This window comes from Mixophyes fleayi, chromosome 2 (assembly GCF_038048845.1).
Source record: "Mixophyes fleayi isolate aMixFle1 chromosome 2, aMixFle1.hap1, whole genome shotgun sequence".
In the NCBI taxonomy this organism is placed as follows: Eukaryota; Metazoa; Chordata; class Amphibia; order Anura; family Limnodynastidae; genus Mixophyes; species Mixophyes fleayi.
The window spans coordinates 376,030,038-376,051,096 of NC_134403.1; the positions used below are offsets into that span (position 1 = coordinate 376,030,038).

The window sequence follows — 21,059 nt, forward strand, 5'->3', positions numbered from 1 at the left end:
CCTGCCTCCATCAAACTTCTTGCCCTTTCTTCCTCCTTTGGCCTCACTTAGTGGACCTCGTCCCCCAACCACTGTGTTGGTCACTCCCTTGACCTTGTCTTCTCACACCATTGTGCTCTCTTCCACTTTTGCTTTCCCACTCTCTGACCATCTTCTCCTCTCCTTCTCTCTGGCCTCTTCTCCAGAACCCCCCTTGCCCAATTCTACCCTTAATAGATGCAATCCAGATGCTCTTGACCCTACTACTTTCTTCTCTCTCAAAACTCTCCTGTGCCCACTTCCCCCCTTGGTCTGCCCCAATCAGATGACCTCTTTCTACAATCATTCCCTCAGCACTGTCCTTGATGCTATCGCCCCTGCCTCTTCTGTCTCCCTTCACCGCTCGATACCCCAACTTTGGCACTCCAAATTTACCTTCTTCCTTTAAAAGTGCTCTTGTGCTCCTGAATGCCTCTGGAGGAAATCTTGCTCCCTGGCCGACTTCCTCCACTTCAAATTAATTTTCTCTTCCCATAGCTCCACCCTCTCTCTCGCTAATAGATCCTTATTTAAGTCCCTCATTTCTTCTTAGTCCTCAAATACCCACCGCCTCTTTGCCACATTCAACTCCCCCTCTCCCATCTCACTTTCTCTCTCTGCCACTGACTTTACCTCCTTTATCTCCTCCAAACTTCATGCCATCAGGCTCAATATCTCCTCCTCACAAAATTCCACCTCTGGGGCTCCTTCCACCCCACCTCTGGTGTAGAAGTCCACTCCCTCATATTATCCTCTCCAGCATCTACCTGCCACCTGGATCCCATCCCCTCTCACCTCCTTTGCTCCCTCTCCCCCACTGCCTGCTCCTACCTTGCACAGCTCTTCAATCTGTCACTCTCCACTGGTATTGTCCCATCATCTTTTAAACAAGCTCACATCTCTCCCATTCTAAAAAAAACCCCAATCTTGACCCCACCTCACTCTCTAACTACCGTCCCATTTCGCTTCTCCCCTTTACATGTAAACTACTGGAGCGGATTGTCTGGAACCGCCACACCAGGTATCTTTCAGACAACTCCCTCCTTAACCCTCTACAATCTGTCTTCCGACCAATCCACGTCACTGAAACCACCCTGCCAAAGTGACCAACGATCTTCTCTTAGTCAAATACATGGGCCACTTCTCTCTACTCACCCTCCTGGACCTTTCTGCAGCCTTCAACACCGTGGACCAGCCGCTCTTGGCTCTGACCTTGTATGGTTTACCTGATACCTTGCCAACTGCACCTTCTCTGTTTCCACTTCTGGCTCCTCTTCCCCCCTTCCTCCTTCATCAAAGGAATCCCACAGGGCTCTGTTTTTGGCCCTCTGATCTACTCTCTATACTCTACCTCCCTGGACGAACTCATCACTTCCTTATGTCTCCAGAATCACCTATATGCTGATGACATTCAACTCTACCGCTCTTCCCCTGATCTTTCCCCTCCTCTCCACTCTCGTTTATTCGACTGCCTCTCCACCATCTCCTCCAGGATGTCCTCGTGATTTCTTAAAATTAACATTGCCAAAACCAAACTCATTGTCTTCCCCCCTTCTAGATCTTCATCCCACCTTGACCTCTTTATCACTGGAAACAATGCCTCAATCTCATCTTTTTCTCAACTCAGCTGCTTGGGCGTCACCCTAGACTCCATCCTTTCCTTTGCCCCCCCATTAAATATTTTGCCCAATCCTGTTGCTTCCAACTACACAACAAAGCCCACATCCTGCCTTTCCTATTTCCTAAATATTATATAATTAAATATTATATTATATTCCTATACTCAAATATTATCCATGCTCTTATCATTTCCTGCCTTGAGCACTGTAACCTTCTCATCACCGGCCTGCCCTGTCCACCTTGCTCCTCTTCATTCTATACTTAATGCGGCTGCCAGACTTATCTTCCTCTTATGCTGCTCTACTTTTGCCTCCCCTCTTTGCCTTGCCCTACACTGGCTCACCTTCCCTTACAGAATCCTCTTCAAACTCCTCACCTTCACCTACAAGGCCCTCTCTCCCTGTACCACTCCATATATCTCCAACCTCCTCTCCATACATACTCCCTTCCGTTTCCTGCCATCGGCTAATGACCTTCACCTCTCCTCCACTCTGATCACCACATCACGAATCCAGTCGAACTTTATATATAAGAAATATTCCCAATAATGAATATACATAGTTGTGGAGAATATAAGCAATCGTAGCCCACATTTCACATAATGAGAGTAGGTCAGAATATAAAATCTGAAGTAATGTCCAGCATTTAGGATTTACTAGGAGCTGGTAAGGAACTATAGTTAGTACACATTAGGACAGGGGCCAAGGGATTACTAGCAGAGTCAATGTCAAAGGTAGAGTACACAGAGCAGCACAAGAATGGTTAACAGCGATAAGGTCAGAGCCTGGGATTCGGTTTACAGGAATAAGCAAGATATGTTAATTGGTACAGAAGGGGTTAACACCCAGAACGCTGTATATGTAGAGATTAAATTAGAGCAAGGATCATGGTCAGGTACTATCCAATGTTCCGATACACAGTAGGATGTCAGGAATATAACAATGAGTTTGACACTGGTGCATCTGCCTGCCATATTAATCCCTGAATTGTTAGATTGTTTATATATGTGTAGTGAGCAAATTAGTTCTCAAAACAATTAGGAATTTTGGGGATTGAACAGCATCAAATATGAATAGTTCATGATACCCCAATAACAGAACAGTCTCTTTATTCTCAGGCCCAGAGGGATTAAGTGAGTCAACACCGAATCCCAGAAGTAGTTGCAGATAGAATATATTTGGATGGAATCAGATGGTTTATCAAAAGGGAGGATGCATAAGTGTGACCCAGGTCTCCCTTTAATGTACCTGGGTCTGAGCGTTTTCGCCAATCTATGATTCTTACCCCAAAGGGGGCATTTTGCCACAAATTGCATGGAATTAGCACAATAATGACAGAGGCTCTGTTCTATTCTCCTTGCCTTTTCTTGTATGGATAATGGACCTCTGACGCTGGTAACTTGCATAAGTATCACATCTGACTTTGTTTTCTTAACTGAAGATGCACCCAATCTGACCTGGTGATGATTCTAAGGCCCGGGCACCAAACCTCTTGGGACCGGCACGATTCCATCACAATGGTCCCGGGAGCTCTTGCACTGGACTTGCTACCATTAATGAGAGGTCAAGGTGTGGCACCACACAACATCTGGTGCCTACTCATAGATCACCTGAACTGAGCCCTTGGCTATCCCAGCTGTCGGAGCAGTATACCCACGGAGGTTTCCAGTACTGTCATCTCCTAGATGTGAGAAGCCCTTTGCACATTGTATGCTACAAGACAGGAGTGAATATCCAGCTCCGTACTAGGGCTCTTCCCACATGCCTGGGGCAGTGGGTATGGGGAAATATTGATTGTTTAAATTTAAAATTACATTTTGTCAATGGTGAACTACAGGTCTGAGCATTCCCAGGCTACCATTAATTATATAGGAATGCTGATGCTTGTAGTTCTAAAAGCATCAGCAAACCCTTGGCTGCTAGGGCATGCTGGCACTTGGGGAACCACAAGAGCCAACATGCCCTGGCACCCAAGGCCCACTGGGACCTGTAGTGCACCAAGAGAAAATATAAATAAAACACAGACACAAGTTTAAAAATGATTTTAGTTAAAATTGAAAACACCCTAAAACATCCCTCATGCACCCTATTTATTGCTCATCTAGATCCAAGCTCTTTATCTGTAATACATCCATGGAATCTTGGTTTGAAAAATTCAAAAAACTCTGATGCAATTCTAGCTCCTAAAAGCTCCAGCTGCAAATGAGCTCTTTGCAGAGGTTCAGTCATATATATAACATGGGGGTTTCCCATGGCTTGAACTCAGAGCTTGGTCAGTGAGAAGAGTGATGGTGGTTAGAAGAGTTGATGGGAAGCAGGAGGAGAGTGAGGGGCTGGGTAGATATGAGGAAGTAAGTGTGGAGATCGGTGAGAGAGAGACACATAACTGGTGACAAGGAGAGAGACCGGGGTCTTATGAAGGAAACAGCAGCTTAGGAGTGAAGAATTGTTGAGTAATTACTGAGGGGAATAATCGCTGATGACAATACACCGCATAGGTGACAGATAAGTAAATCTAGTGGCAAAGCCAGGTCATCTATATAGGAATGAGTGACATCATTTTATGAACACTTAAGGAGATAAACTTCCTCCAGATTTTATAATGACTAAATCCATTAGGTGGAATAATAGAAATTTACCCCACAAAAAGCATATTAGAGTCGACATGAAGAGCCGGATCCTCTGGGTCACCTCCGGTAACCCCAAGAGACTGTGACCACAAAGGACACTTACTACATCTTACAATTTCTAGGAGTGAATGGGGCGGGGAAGGGACATTTGCCCATAGTCAATGTACAGTAAGGGTGTGCCAAACTCCAGCGCATGCCGCCACGTCTAATTCAAGCTTTTCGCATCTCAAAGGTACTTGAATTTCTGCCGTATCCCTTGCTCCAGATACCGGACTAGTCTATGTCCTGAGTACTAGTAATGACAGTAGTGTATTCATGCTATAATATGTGTTTGCAATCAGAAGCCACTGTAAAATGTACATAAAATACCTTTTTACAGTTGCTCCTGATTGCAAACACATATTATAGCATGAACTTAATGTGCTAAACGCATATAATATTATCCAAATAAATTTGACAAACCATAATTAATTGTTTGGTGAACATTTGAAATCCATCTCCTTACAGTCAGTGAAGAGGTACACAGTGACGCCCAGAGTTGTAAAGAGTCGGTGGTCTCAGCGCACTGAAATTGCCGCTGTTGTATAGGTGTGAGATACTGAGGCTGTATATATGTCACATGTGGATTAAAGTTGAACAAGATGGTTGTTGAGTTCAAACAATCTGTTTATATGATAAAGCCTTAAAAATTCAAATTCCACAGAGGAATGCATGCAATCAGACATGCATTTATCAGGGCGTTTATATGCATTGTGCTGCTTTTCTAATGGTGGTTTGTTATAAGTAAGTTTTTGTAGTAAGATTGAGTTTTCTGTATTCAATTGGTCTTGTGGTGCTTCCGCCCCTTTCATTCAAATCTTACTCCTATACACTCATTTTAATTAAAAAAATTCTATTTCGCTTGTGTTTAAATTAACTGAATAAAAGTTATTTTTAGTATTAGTGGTGAGCCTTTCTTCTCCTTTGTTCCTGGAAATATCCAAAAAGAAAATATTTCTGGTGCTTTAAAATATCAAACCTTTGGAGTGCCTCTAGCGAAAAGTAGTACTATTTCTCTTTTCTTTTTACCAGAATCTTCAAGCTGTGATGGTTTATTGCTCAAGAATCCTGTCAAAGACTCTTGCACACTAGTTGGAGGTACTCGTGATCTTCAGAAGTTCAGATGGTACAATACAGTTATAACACAAAATACAGCTTTATATACTGTTTCTGACACATGTGTTGTCAGGGGGTGAACAAGCCCCCTGATCCTACCTGGCACCACGATGTCTGAGATATTACATTCCATGTTTAGCATCAGGATGTAATATGTTCTCTACACTTGGATCTAACGCAATTTAAACTTAACAAAATTCACATCAATCTGTGATTTCTTAAATTACTTGCTTTTACATTATAAAGATATGTTTCCTATCTCTTCAAGGCACAGGATGAAAGGACCCCCTCCTGTGCATTTCAAGCCAAAAAGATGTGTTGGTCACTCAGATAAAAAAGTCTAATTAGTGTGGGACTTTCTTTAGGAGAGTTACAAAAACAAATTTCCTCCAGCATGGCATACTGTCTCAGAAATCAATACATTTCCAATACAAAAATCAGTACAGCAGCGCACTGCACCACTAATTAAAATACATTTATATATACAATAAGTTATTTCTAAGTTATCCAGCAACAGATGCCCTCTCAAAGAAGATCTTAATCAAAAAAAGAATTTGAATTTATCTACAATCTACATTCAAAACCCAAGACTCCCCATCTTTTATCACTTTCCAAAAATACATAAAAAACTGCACTACACACCAGGAAGAACGATAGTCTGGGGAATAGAAAGTTCCACCTCACAATATATTGATTCCTTTCTGCAACCATTAGTCCCACAGCAAAAACGTTACCTGAAGGACATAACACAGGTACTACAAATAGTATAAAAGAAATATAATGGCAAAAGGAATACTTCATCATGACCTGCGATATAACCTCATTTTACAACGGAATCCAACATTCCACATCTCTAGATAAAGTTTATCTTAGAAGCCATCCAATTTATTCTTCAACACAACTGTCTCAGGAACCCATTACAGGCAAGTAAGAGGAACTGCAATTGGCATGAAATTCGTGCCAAGCTATCCAAATTTATTTGTGGTCCATTGGGAAAATTTAGACATCTGGACCAGCAATCCATTTAAAGCTAATAGTGTACTGTGGAAAAGGTACATTGACGATATTATCTGCATCTGGAAAGGGAACAAACCTGAATTGTCCCAATTAATTCAACAAATCAAATCCAATACCCTCAACTTGAAAGAAAATTTCGAGAAAGAACTAGTTAAGAAAAATTTGAGGAAATCGAAAATATGAACACTCCAACAGAATGCTAAACCCCAACAAATAAAGATATTATTATTATTATTATTATTATTATTATTATTATTATTATTATTATTGTCTTTGACTTATAAGGCGCCACAAAGGGTCCGCAGCGCCGTACATTACATATACAGAAAACAGAACCAAGACACAACATAATACACAAATATATACAAACACAGGTGACAGGGTAAAGCAAATCAGATTATATCTGACAGATAGTGAAAGGGATGGTAGAAATCAGCAGGAAGAAGGCCGAAGATTAATAAAACAGGGAAAACAGGGCTAGCGAAACAGGCCAAGAGGTACAGAGGGTGAAGGAACAGTAGAAGGAGCACACAAGGAAAGAGGGCCCTGCTCATGAGAGCTAACAACCTAAAGGGAAGGGGGAGACACATAAAGGGTGGTACTAACTAGGGGAGAGAGCCAGGACAAAAAAGTTAGGAGGACTGATAGACTTGAATAAAGAAATGAGTCTTAAGGGCACGCTTGAAGCCTTTGAGAGTAGATGCTAACTTGATGGAACGTGGAAGATCATTCCACAGCAGGGGAGCAGCCCGGGCAAAGTCCTGAAGACGAAAGTGAGATGAGGTGATCAGTGAAGTAGTGAGGCAGCGGTCAGAGGCAGAGCGGAGGAGGCGGGTAGGAGTGTAGGTAGAAATGAGATTGAAGATGTAGGGAGGGGAAGATTGACTTAGAGCTTTAAAGGTGAGGGTGAGGAGTTTAAATTGAATTCTGTAGGGTATGGGGAGCCAATGTAGTGACTGTTGGAGGGAGACCACAGAGATAGAGCGGCGGGAGAGAAAAATGAGGTGGGCAGCAGCATTGAGGATAGACTTAAGAGGGTCAAGGCAAGAATCAGGTAGGCCAGAGAGAAGAAGGTTACAGTAGTCAAGGCGAGAGATAATAAGCGAGTGAACAAGGGTTTTCGTGGCTTCCTTGGTGAGAAAGGGACGTATCTTAGATAAATTCCGAAGGTGGAAGTAACAGGATTTAGAGAGGGACAGAATGTGAGGCTTAAATAAGAGGGAGGAATCAAGGATGACCCCAAAGGCATCAGACTTGGGGGACAGAAACGAGGGTAGTGTTATTAACAGAAATAGAGTTGGAGGTGGGAGAGTCCTGGCAGGGGGGAAGACTATAAGCTTGGTCTTGGAAATATTGAGTTTAAGGAAGCGTTGGGACATCCAAGATGAGATGGCCAAGAGACAGGAGGAGACACGAGACAGAAGGGAAGGGGAGAGGTCAGAGGAGGAAAGATTTGGGTATCATCAGCATAAAGGTGGTACTGGAGGCCAAAGGAGTGGATGAGGACACCAAGGGAGGAGGTGTAGAGGGAGAAAAGCAGGGGGCCAAGAACGGAGCCTTGAGAAACGCCAATGGGTAGGGGAAGAGGGGGTGATGTAGAATCATGAGTAGAGACTGAGAAGGAGCGGTTGATAAGGTAAGAGGAAAACCAGGAGAGGACAGTGTTACATAGGCCTAAAGATTTGTGAGTTTGTAAAAGGAGTGCGTGGTCAACGTTATTGAAGGCAGCAGAGAGGTCAAGAAGGATAAGAAGGGTGTAGTGTCTATTGGATTTAGCGAGGAGAAGGTCATTAGTGACCTTAGTGAGGGCAGTTTCAGTGGAGTGGAGGGGGCGAAAACCAGATTGGAGCGGGTCAAGTAGTGAGTGAGAGGAAAGAAAGGAGGTGAGATGGTTGTAGACAACCCGTTCAAGAAGTTTGGAGGCAAAAGGAAGAAGCGAAATAGGGCGGTAATTAGAGAGAGAGGCGGGATCAAGGGACGGTTTCTTGAGTATGGGGGAGACAAGAGCATGTTTAAAAGAGGAGGGGAAGATTCCAGAGGAGAGGGAGAGGTTGAGGAGGTGTGCAAGGTTGGAGTAGGCTTCGGGAGAGAGGGAGCGGAGGAGGTGGGAGGGGATTGGGTCCTGTGTGCAAGTGGAGGGGGGAGAGGAAGAGAGAAGGGTATGGACTTCATCTGCTGATACCGGAGTGAAGGAAGAGAAGGAGGGTGAGCTAGCTGAGAAAGGAGATAGCAGCAGCAGAGGAGGGTGAGAAGGGGGACAGAATGGGCATGGAGGGGGGAGAGGGTGGGATAAGAAGGGACTGCTGGGAGAGGTCATGACGTATAGACTCAATCTTGGAGGTGAAGTGGGTAGCAAAGTCAACAGCAGAGAGCGTGGTGGGGAGTGGGAGAGAGGGAGGGGAGAGGAGGGAGTTGAAGGTGGCAAAAAGCCGATGGGGTTGGAGGATTGGGAAGAAATGAGAGCTTTGAAGAAAGAATGTTTATAGAGGGAAAGGGCCGAACTATAAGAGGCAAGCATGAACTTGAAGTGGAGGAAGTCAGCATGACTGCGTGACTTTCTCCAAAGCCGTTCTGCACTGCGGGAGCATTTTTGAAAATAGCGGGTAAGTTTAGTGTGCCACGGTTGTGGCGGAGACCAACGAAGCTTGACGATGACAGCCGGGGCGACAGAGTCAAGAGCAGCGGTAAGAGTGCGATTGTAGAAGGAGACAGCCTTATCGGGCAAGAAAGAGTGGTGATAAGGGAGGGGAACGAGCCCAGGGAGGAGGAGAAAGTGGTAGGATCAACTGTGTCAAGATTATGCCTGGTGAGAGTAACCTTGGGGGCCGGGGATGATGAGAGGGGTGGAGAGATGCTAAAAGAGAGGAGATGGTGGTCCGAGAGAGGAAAAGGTGAATTAATGAGGTCAGAGACAGTACCGAGGTGTGAAAAAACCAGATCTAGGGAGTGGCCACTGTGGTGGGAGGGAGAGTTGGTCCATTGAGAGAGACTAAGGGAGGAGGAGAGGGAGAAAAGTTTGAAGGCAGCAGGGTCTGAGGGATTGTCTATAGGGATATTAAAATCCCCCAAGATGAGGGAGGGAAGGTCAGAGGAGAGAAAGTGAGGGAGCCAGATGGCAAAGTGATCAAGAAATTGGGAGACAGGACCAGGAGGACGGTAGATAACAGCAACACTGGGTGTAATAGGCGGATAGAGTGTACCTCAAAGGAGGAAAAAGAGAGGGAGGGTTCAGGGGAAAGAACCCGAAAAGAGCAGCAGGAGGAGAGAAGTATGCCGACGCCACCACCTTGTGGTTCCCCAGGTCTGGGTGTGATAGACTACTGTTCATCACACAATACAATGACCATAAGAAATTTCTAGAGAAACTTCTCTGAAAACATTGGCATATTCTACTGGGAGCTAAAAAAAACTGCAAGATATCCTCCTGCAAAGCCTCAAATCTGAAATCTGCACTGGTCAACAGCACCCGGCAACCTGAAAAACAAAGGAACAAAGAAACCTGGCTACAAAAGAAAAAAATGGGTTTCTGATACTGTACAAGATGCAAGACATTTGGCTACATCAATACTAAGCCTGCTTCACATCACAGACCAGAGAAACTCCCACATTAAAGAAAAATGATGTGCCATTCCACTGGGATGATATACCTCCTAGAGTGCCCCTGCAGATTGTAATATGTGGGGAGGACCAACAGGAGCCTAAAAACCTGAATTGCAGAACATTTGAGAAACATTAAAAACAATATCAACACACATAGCATCCCAGAACATTTCACTCAAATGCACAGTAACAGTCCATCAGCTCTCAAACTCACTGGAATAAAAAATGTTCCCGGACCGGGGAGGGAAGGGGGTGACTATGGAACAAAAATAGCTAAAGAAGAAGCTAAATGAATTCATTTTCTGAACACACTTACATCAAAAGTTCTCAATATAGACCTGAAGCTGGCCAAATTTCTATAAAGAAACTAAAGAGAGAAAATAAAATTTAAACACACCAGCACTAACAACTCAAATCAAACTTCCATTCACATACCGGTGCCATAGTAGGGACATCTACATCTCATCTATGTTTATTACATGAATCCATCTTATTTCAGTCAAACTACTGACTATCTTATACTAGGTTATTCTTAGACATATGGCGGCCATCACTATATGAATCTCCACTCCATGTCCATGGTTGATACACATGGAATTGTAAAGTGCTTTTTAAATTGAGTTCTCTTTAATTACCTGTATGTATGTTTTATAGTCAGATCAATCAGCCTCTTTCACTAAGAAACTACTTGTATAATACTGTTATTATGTTCCCTATTCACACTATTTACTGGACTACTGAGGTCTCCACAATTTCTATTAAACATCTGCGGTTTCCATTTGAAAAGTATTAAACCAGGACGTGAGCCGTATATTATAAAGTAAGTTCAATCACAGTTTGCAAAAGACATTGCTATCTTATAATGATTTATAATTAATTTATTTCAAAGCACATTGTTATGCCTAATACAAACTTCAAAGCACCCCACCATGCTGTGCAATTCATTATACTTGTCAGCTACCATGGCAACCACAGTGAGCCGAACAACCAATCAAAAATGCAGAATTTACATATGCATGAATACGAAGGGTTTAAAAGGACTCCCTGCAAAATAGCCCCATTCACATCATTATCCCTGAAGAAGCCGTGCAAGGTGAAACGCGTAGGGTGAGTATTGATTTTACAGAACATCATTACAAGCACCTGTACCAGACCGTAACTTAAAATTTTAGTGCCTGGGGTGAGAAACAAAATTGCCACCTATTGCCCTCATTTTTAACCAAATGAATCTAAAATATTCATAAACTGGGCCCTCCTTCAGCGTTGCCCCCTGGGCAGTTGTCCCTATTGCACAGGGATAGGAAAACATCTAGACACACAAAGGGGAAAGCAAGAACTGACATCAAGGCTGGTAGGAGATCTTTCCCGTCCTGGTGTTACGTTTACTCCTAGACTTTATAAGGATTATCAGCCATCATTTATCTTTATCATCTCATTGGAACAACTAATAAAATCCTGCAGTGCCGTTTAAAGCAGACACCAAAACTACTATTCTGACAACTATCATCACATCTTTTTAAATATAGACAGTTAGGATCTGGCTTTTAAAGACAGAACTTATCAATCTATGTACAATACATTTCATGTCGCCAGTTACAAACTAGGAACCTATAGACAGTTACAGTTAGATTGAAGTGTTTTCTTTGCATCCATCAATTGTGTTCAGTTGTTTTATACTTTGCATGCATTCCTTTGTGCAATTTGAGTTTCTGTTCCCTGTCATTGGGGGACACTGCGAGACATTGGGGTATAGTAGGTGGACTGGGAGTTTAGGCACTTATAAACTTGTTTGTTCCTGTCCCTCCTCCCCTACTATGCCCTTCCTCTCCAGCTCAGACCTCAGTTTTTTGTAAGTGCCTAGGAGATAGGTCACTTCGGTATAGGCTCCTGCCTATACTTGTATTAGTCTTTAGGCTTTTCATGTTTTTATTTTAATTCCCTTTCAGGTGCAGCACGGGACTCGACCCAAAGACCCAGGAGAGTGAGTAAGATACAGCTCTGCTCACTCTGGGTCCCAGCGCAGGTAAGAGAAGCCCTGGGCTCACTTAACTAGCACCTCTGCCGGCAATCCCCTAGAAATGAGCAAAGAGGAGACCAGTTCCTTTATTAAGGGCTGCCATAGCTATTGTTTGTAAGGGGGACAACAGTGGCAGCTTTAAAAGCAGCGTTGACCTTATATACCGGGGCCGCCGACTGCAACCGCAGCAGGCCTCTAGAACGGACAGGAGGAGGCTGTAACGTTCCTCCTCGTATTCTCCCGTCTTGCCGACAGCTCCACCCAGCGTCTCTCCGCACTCAATAGGAGGCGGGACGTCTGTAGAAGCCGCACACGCGGCCTGGGCACCATTACAATTAGCGTGGTGCCGGCACACAGCGCCGGCCATATTGCTATAGGCAATAGGTGGTGGAAGCAGCGGGAACAGGAGGAATTGAGGGAGGAACTTCCCCTCTACTCCTTACGAATTTCATGGCGCACTCGGCGGCCATATTGGAATCGGAGACACGCTGCTGCCCGACTCGGCCTCTCCTCAGCTGGTATTGTTTGTATCGTTGCTACTAATCCTATTAAAAGTGATGGTTAACGATTGAGAGTGGCCTAATGTGTTTATCTTTTTCACAAACAGCGCTGTAAAACACGATGTTGGGGAGAGTGGTGTTATAGGAATACCTTGTATACAGACTCAGTAATTTCCTATTGCTTCAGCCAGCAGACTACTATAAGAGAGAGAGCCTTATTTTATTTATCTGCTAATTTTAGGCTATGGCTGAAAAGGGAACAAAAACAAGCAAAGGACCCTCCGGTTCTGCTGTGTTATACTATACCTGTACCAAGTGTAAATGGGAATTGCCAATTTCACAGGTCTACAGATAATTTATCTCAGAACACTGGAGATTAGTGGCTATTGTGATGATTACCTAGCATATAATCTTGGTAAATTCCTACTATACTGTGATTATGTATATATATAAAACATGGATATTTATATTATGCATTTTTCTCTGCCATTGCATTATGCCTAAAAAGAAGGGGACCCCCAGGGGTCAGAGACCCTCTGGTATGTTTACATTCCATATATAAGGTGTCACAAAGATAATATATAGATTTATTTTGTGTACAGGCACCAGCTAATGGGGCCACATTACAATATGTATATAATAGATGTGCCCAGGGGAAAGATAACAGGTTTTTTTCTGTTACTCCGGCCTTATCAGGGTATTATGGCCAAAAGGGGCCACCTCCAGCAGCAGGCCACACTCTGGTTCATCTGTACTGCATTATATATATATATATATGTGCCAGAATGACGAGATTCAGTTTTATTCTGTGACACTTTACTTACATTGTCTTATGTTTCAGACTGTCTCACTGGTACGTCTAGATATATTGTTACATTTTCAGCAGCTTAGCCCAGATACTCTCGGTGCAGCTTGCGATACTAAGGCCTGTGAACGAGGTGCTCCCACTACGGTGTCGGCAACTCTGGAGAAGGCAGCCTAAGCAAAGATCAATAACAGTATCAGTGATCGAACGTAATAGAGCACCTTTACCCACACTCAGTATACACAGATCATATCTGTAGCAGGCACGTCTTCCCAGCCAGAAGACCCATGTGTCCTGATTTAATCCCACACAAACATGGACACGTCAGCTCACCACCTCACAGGGGTAAGCATCATTTTGATTTTCAGAGCTCTTTAGTCAGGATCAGGTCCTCAACAGTCGAAGGCTAGTTAGATCTGGTTTCACAGACAAAAACAATAACTCTGAAAATGTAGCATCCATTCTCAGGATGTATATTATCAGCTTAAGCATCAAACACACTTTAGCCCTTGCGAAATTTGAGTTGGAGGGCCCATCTGCACCTCCTCAGAGGCTGGGCTCGGGGTATGATCTTTTGGCTGAGAGCCAAATAAACAATTATTACACAGGCCACAATTTCTTCATATAATTTTCCTCCCTGGAAATTAGATGGAAAGTAACACGTGGCATTAACAACCCTTGTGACTCATATATATTCACCTGTTCTGCTATCCCTACGCAGAGCAGATGCCCACGGTAGGTTTGTCTCTTACTAAAGGTGTAACATTGCCTCCACTCAACTTAACTGATGGCTACCGGTATGTTTTACACCCTTCAGGATCATAGCTAAGTTTGGAAATACGCCATTCAGCCATGGCCAGAGCAGTTAGCCAGAGGTATACTGGAGTACGTTCCAAGAACGGAGCTGCTCACTTTGCCAGTATTACAGTGCAGTCTAAAGGGGGCCTCTGAAAGTAAGAGTACATTTCTTCCCGTCAGCTCCACTAGGCACGTCAAGGGCGGCCTTAAACCCCTCATCCATCTTCTTTCCCGGGGTCGGCGTGTCCCAGCATGTAGTCCCTTCCTGGCTCCCGTAGGAGCATATAGTACCTGCTCAGGTGCAGTTAGGGAAGAAGCCTATATACCTGGTGGTATTCCCGGAGGTTGGTGTAGTTATTCCAACCTCTTCCCGATCCACAAAGGGATCATTTTCCTTCCTGGAAACTGGCAGTCCTGCAACAGGCAGTCTGCATTCTCTTGTTTCGGAGATAGTCACTGCGCACAGTCATGGCAAGCAGTGAACAAAAGGAGTTCCGGACATCAGTATACATCATGTAGGCCTTCTTACATGTACCAGTTAGGAAGAAGGCACCGGTGTCTCTTTTGCTTTGGCGGAACAGAAATTCCAGTTCCGGCTCAGACCCCTGCCTTTTTCATTCCGCACATGGCACCTTGTAAGATGCCGAGGTTAGGGCAGTCAGGCCAGGGCTACGCTGCACCCGGCAAGTCACGATGGTACCCTGCCTGGACAGACACTTTCCGAGGGCTCCGTCATCTCTCTCTCTCTCACAGATAAACCTCCATCCGGTTCCGGGAAGCACACGTGCGGGTGCAAAGACTACATTGTTAAACACCCAATTTGCCACAGCAGATACGTGTATTACACCTCAGCCTATATACTGGGTCACACAGGGTCTCCCTACCGAAGGAAAGGGCCCCCCCACTTCAGCGCAGGAATAGGATACCCCTGACGCGGAAAGAGATCCTCTCTTCTCAGTGACATTAGGCTCCTAGTATACAGGGTACCAACTACCAGAGTAAAGATGGTTGCATACTCATCTCTTGACATTCCTAGAGGGAGATTCGCTGGATAGAACCTGGTTTACCGGTTATTGGACTCACAGTTCATCACGCTGTCCAAACTTACGTGTCGAACTCTCAGTGGTTAGCCACACAGTCAGGAGTAAGGTCAATCGTCCTCCAGCTCCTGAACTTCGATCCGAACAGGCTCTAGTCTGTTACTGGAGGTGGATTAATAGAATCCTTAGAGTTCCAGGGTCTTGTGGGACTTCCCAAGAAGACTGTTATTCAATCGGAGGCTCAGGGTTCACAGGATGTGACGCCAAGTCCATCGGGTCCTAATCAGGAAGCCCCCTAAACAATATGTCAGATAGGCCATGCCTGTTGCATTGCTAGAGTATCACAGGGGAACTCGTGGCTCGAGAGCAGTGGAACAGACAACCAGGTTATAACTTGAGTAACGGGTCAAGTTCCCACTCATTTGTCCATTATCCCGACATAAAAAGAGGGGAAGCCGAGAATCTCAGCAGGCAGGCAATTAACCAAGACGAACGGTCTCCACGGTAACGTCCATTGCCCTCCAGGTGGAGTATTGGGGGCACTTTGGATTTTTCCACCGGGGCATCCATACTTAGCTATCAGTTCACCCTGTTACTGTTCAAAATCTAGAGACCCTTAAGTGGAATTCTCCAATGCCAGAATACCCCCTAAAGCTTCCATCTGGTGTACCTGTCGCTCCCACTTCCCAGGTCCCCACGGGGGCTAAGGAGTCTCAAACATAGTGCTCCTTCCTGCTATACTGCGGCCCTTCATTTACCTTGCAGGGTATGATCTTCAGACTTTGGCAGCTAGTGGCGACACCTCCCTTCCACCTACCTCTGTGATCAGATCTGAATGGTCGGGGTCCTCCTGCTGTCACTCTTTATATCAGCTAGCTGGTGGCATTGAAAGACTCTAACCTTAGGGCCAGAGGGTCTTCGCAGGGAGCTGCTTAGTACCTTGGATAGGGGTCAATTTCCTCATCCGTTTTCCTAGGTCTGCAAACAGGAAAGAGTTGGGTGTGAGTCCTGTAGTTTCACACGTCTCAGTGCTGACTCCCTAGGTCGCTTTCTTTCACATCCTAGCCCCGATATCCACCTAGCTTTCCACAGGTTGCTGCCCCCAGCGCTCTACGTCTATTTCAGCACCGGTTTACAGGATCACGGTATCTTCAAGTTTTTCTTTGAAGGGTCTCTGCCGGTTAAGGTTAAGCCATGAAACCTAGTCCGGGGGATCAGAGCACATTTTTTGCCCACTTTTGTCTTGCTGACTCTGGAAATATATGCTGATCCCAGGGTAGCCCACTTGCCTATCGCCTGGTCTCAGGGGTCCAGAGGCATTAATGTGCAATACACTCCCTCATTCTATTTTTCCTGTATGGGAAAGTAGTGCGTCACCCCAGCCAATATTGGTTCAGAGAATAGTATCTGCGTTATACTTGCCACAGGAGCTTGGGGTCAAGCATTAGGTTATTCTTTCCCCATTGTGGGTTACGCTCTTCGTCGGCCACATGTGGTTTGTACTCTTCAGGGTCAAATTGACCGCAGAGTCTCTAGCCTAGAGACTAAGGGTTCTCCCCTAGTCCTTGGGGACACTCTTTTATCCGGTCTGATGACCTTACAAATACCATGTCAAGAGGGTTGGTGTCTCTTGGACGACAGGTCAAAGTGCTTCGGAAAAGCACTGGTACAGGATGGCAACGCCTACATCTTCTACAGAGTTTCTTGGTTGCATGGTTTGGCATCCGCTAATGCGAGCTTGACCAGCAGGTTGTGGCGTACAGCCGTTCCAGAGCAATCCCGCCCTTAGAGGCAGCTTTGGTATATCCCCAATGTCTCACAGTGTCCCCCCAATGGCAGGGAAGAGAAAATAAGAATTTTACTTACTGTAAAATCCATTTCTCTGACTCCATTGGGGGACATTGCGCACCCTCCCTTGCTCTGAAAGTAGTGCTGGTTTTGGTGCTATTTTCGGTATTGCTTCTCCTTTCTTCCTAGCTTGGTTATACAAAAACTGAGGTCTGAGCTGGAGAGGAGGGGCATAGTAGGGGAAGAGGGACAGGAACAAACAAGTTTATAAGTACCTAAACTTCCAGTCCACCTACTATACCCCAATGCCTCGCAGTGTCCCCCAATGGAGTCAGAGAAATGGATTTTACAGTGAGTAAAAATCTTATTTTTTGATGGTGTATCCTATAAACAGTTTGAATTCAACAACCATCTTGTTCACCTTTATCCACGTGTGACACATATATACTGACTCAGTATCTCACACTTATACACCAGCAGCACTGTTAGTGCTCTGAGGCACCTTTTCTCTTCTAACTTGCTATCTCTTTGAGGAAGGGACTCAGCCCAAGTCCAAGCTGCACGTAAAACACATTCAAGGAAGCGTAAAGACGACCACAACCCAGTAGCAGGTAGAGCTGGGTCTATAGTGCGACAAGTCATTATTACTACAGCTTAATACAACAGATATGCAGTGTTTAAAGCTAATATGTGACCCATTGCAGGAATGAAATAGAACTATAAATAATATAATTATAAATATATATTTATTGTTGGGAAGCAGTGTTCTTAAACCTAAATGACAACTGAATTAGTAGATAAGTCATCCAGATTTAATCCCTGTTTTAATATTTATAAATATCTTGAAATTTAATAATATGTAAATTATTTATGCCATTAACATAACTATGAATCTAGGATAAGAGTCTGTGACTATTAATTTACTTATAATTGATGGTTTTGGGATAGACGTTAAGTAACACAGTAACCCTGAGTAAGTATTTTATTATTTCATCTCCGGTAAATTGTAAAATAGGAGAAAGGAAAAGGATTACTGTATTAGTTTGTAGAATTAAGTATCGTTACACTGGGGCATTTAAACAGAACAACCTCCTGCTCTATGAGCTGATTAATATATTATTCATTATGTTAAATTGTGTGTTGGTCTTCAGTCCGTTTTTACCCTGCTTGGGGAAACACTGTCTGCAGTGGGGGGAGAACTGCACTGCAGATCCAGAGAATGAGAGGTCTCCCATCACACTAAAGGTAATTAGTCTGAAGACACTTACATGTGAGCCCACACAGACACACAACACCTTCTGGGGCATCACACTATTATATAATGTTACTATAATATATTATTCTTCCAAGGATGTATGAATGGCTATTTGTACTATAATCATAATATGTATCTCCTCAAACTTCCAATTACTGTGTCCCAGCAGAATAACACAATATCCCCTCTCCACAGTGTGAGGCTCCTTCTAGATTCAGTGTCGGGGTCCTACAGGGACAGATCTCACTGCAGACATTAGGATCCTATCAATAGGTCTTTCCCCATCATATAAAGTACAGGAGACATTCCAGACTCACCTGGGCAGAAGATGATGATGGATTTGCTGATATCACTGATGTTATTGGTCACATTACAGGTGAGGTTTCCTGAGACAGGAGAGGGAAGGGATATCTGGCTGTAGGTGGAGATGGACCTTCCCTGTAGAGATTTCCCATCGAGGCTCCAGGAATAATAAGGATTTGTCCTATTATCCACCCAGCAGGAAGCCTGAGCGCTACCATCCGGGAGACAGAAGATGTTGGCGGCAACGTGTGACAGGGGAACTGGGGGGAGATACAGAAACAGGTTATTGATCACATACACAGAAATAATGATTATCAGATTAGTCACATGATGCATGGGGTATAGAATGAGGGAGGAGTCAGGAATCTGACGTCCAGGGTTACAGTAAATTACGTTAATAAATGTGTTTTATGTCTTCTCAGCACAGGGCTGAATAACCTGGGGAGATTGAGTTTGCAATAAAATAATGCGGCTCTCCCTCCTAGTGTAAACAGCCCCCTGCTGTCAGCGCTGGGGCTATTCCCAACTTTCATGGGGCGAAATGGAGTTTAGAGTAATAAGTAAAATAGAAAATACTAACACTTTAGTGTGTGGCACTACTGGTCCCAGCAAACCATTAACTGCTTGGGCAGGTTGATCCTTATTATTACTATTATTATCATTATTATTATTATTAACATGTACATATAAAGCATCAGCATTTTCCCTAGCGCTTTACAAGTGGGAACAACACAGTAATAAAAAGACTGCGTATAACAGACAGACAAAGTGGTAAGAGGGCGCTGCTCCCGTATTGTGCTACATATTGCATGTTGGTGCAGTCACATTGCTGATTGTAAGTTTCCTGCCTCTCGCCAGGTCTGTGATTTGGGACATTTGGGAGGAGATTATAGTAAGATGAATACTGGTGGTTACTTCACATATCACTTACTATGTACATGAAGGGTGTAATCCTCTGTGTATAATACTGTTCCTATCGTGTTTCGCACAGTAACTGTATAATCTCCAGCACTCTCTGTGGTGACATTATATAGGGTCAGATTTCCATCCTCAGATATCTCATAATTAGAAACTGACTTATTAACATATTTAGTCACATTACAACGTCTGCTTTTAACCAGAAGGAATCCTGTCGCTGAATTATTCCATTTCCATTCAATTTCATCACATTTCGCCGTGTCCTGATGATCTACAGTCACTTGGTATCTCATGTGTAGGGTAACGCTGGATCCTGGGCGGGTGAAGATCTCTGTATGATCACGTCCTATGGACACAGAGAGAACATGTTACACTGTATTATATTATAGTCACATCTCTATATATAGGTCAGTACGGATCACATAGGACTGTGTATGAGACCTTCATCTGACGTTATTCATATTACACCTCCTCCCATTGTCTATGGGGTCCTGAGGCGTCAGTCAAAGAGAAAGAGAGAGAGAATTGAGGGGTGAGTTCTAAGACAAACAACTTTTGAGTTAATAATTTAGGGCCTGATTCATCAAGGATAAGCAAACGCATCTGCTAAACGGGACTTGAGCTACGTAAAACACCACATACGCAGCGCAAACAGAGCAGATACGGCACTCAAAGTCAACTCAATCTCAAACTCCAACGCAAATATAACAGTTTGCGTCACTCAAAGTATGAAACACAGATGAGTATGCGTTTGCGTACCTTGAGGAATCAGGCCCTTAGTTTTTGAGACTATCTCAGCCCAGATAGAGACATGCTGATTGATTAGAGAGAGATTCATGCTGAGAGCTGACAGAAAACAGTGACAGTATGAGAGTGAGATGATAATATGTTAATGTTCAGCTCTATGTATAAATTCCAGAGCATCTCATTCCCCTATTATACAATGTATTATTACACAGAAACATTGTATCACTATTACCTGATATGTTCTATCTATACATGTGTGATCACCAGACGCACACTGTCAGTGTCATATATGTACAGACACCTCATTATCTGACTTTCATCGGTTATTATCCCAGATAATAATCTGCAGTTATAGAACCGACACTCAGTGGTCACTTTATTAGGTACAGCAAAGGTACCCAAAGCTGCTCTATTGGTCTGAGATGTGGTGACTGTGGGGCCATTGGAGTATAATGACCTCATTGTTATGTTCATGGAACCAGCTAGATATGACGTGTGCTATGTGACATGACGTGTGCTATGTGACATGACGTGTGCTATGTGACATGCCGTGTGCTATGTGACATGCCGTGTGCTATGTGACATTCTGTATGCTATGTGACATGCCGTGTGATATGTGACATGATGTGTGCTATGTGACATGCCGTGTGCTATGTGACATGCCGTGTGCTATGTGACATGGAGCGTTATCCTGCAGGATGTATCCAATAGAGATGGGAAGGCTGGGGACGCACATGGTCAGCAACAATACTCAGGTAGGCTGTGACAATTAAACTATGCTTATTTGGTACAAAGGGGCCTAATGTGTGCCAAGAAAATATTCCCCACACCACCGTCAGCCTGCACCTT

General features: G+C 44.0%; 1 protein-coding gene across 5 annotated transcripts in view; it reads right to left on the minus strand.

The window, feature by feature from the left end:
• Positions 1-21,059, minus strand: part of LOC142139687 (uncharacterized) — a 92,606-nt gene that overhangs the window by 47,269 nt on the left and 24,278 nt on the right. For 4 of the 5 annotated variants that reach the window (XM_075197517.1, XM_075197515.1, XM_075197513.1 and 1 more), the window contains exons 2-3: positions 19,477-19,809; positions 18,560-18,805 (exon numbers count right to left, since the gene is read on the minus strand). In XM_075197517.1, coding sequence (XP_075053618.1) covers positions 18,560-18,805; positions 19,477-19,809 — 579 coding nt within the window. The remainder of the gene's footprint in view (positions 1-18,559; positions 18,806-19,476; positions 19,810-21,059) is intronic. The other variant, XM_075197514.1, reaches the window with a different exon arrangement.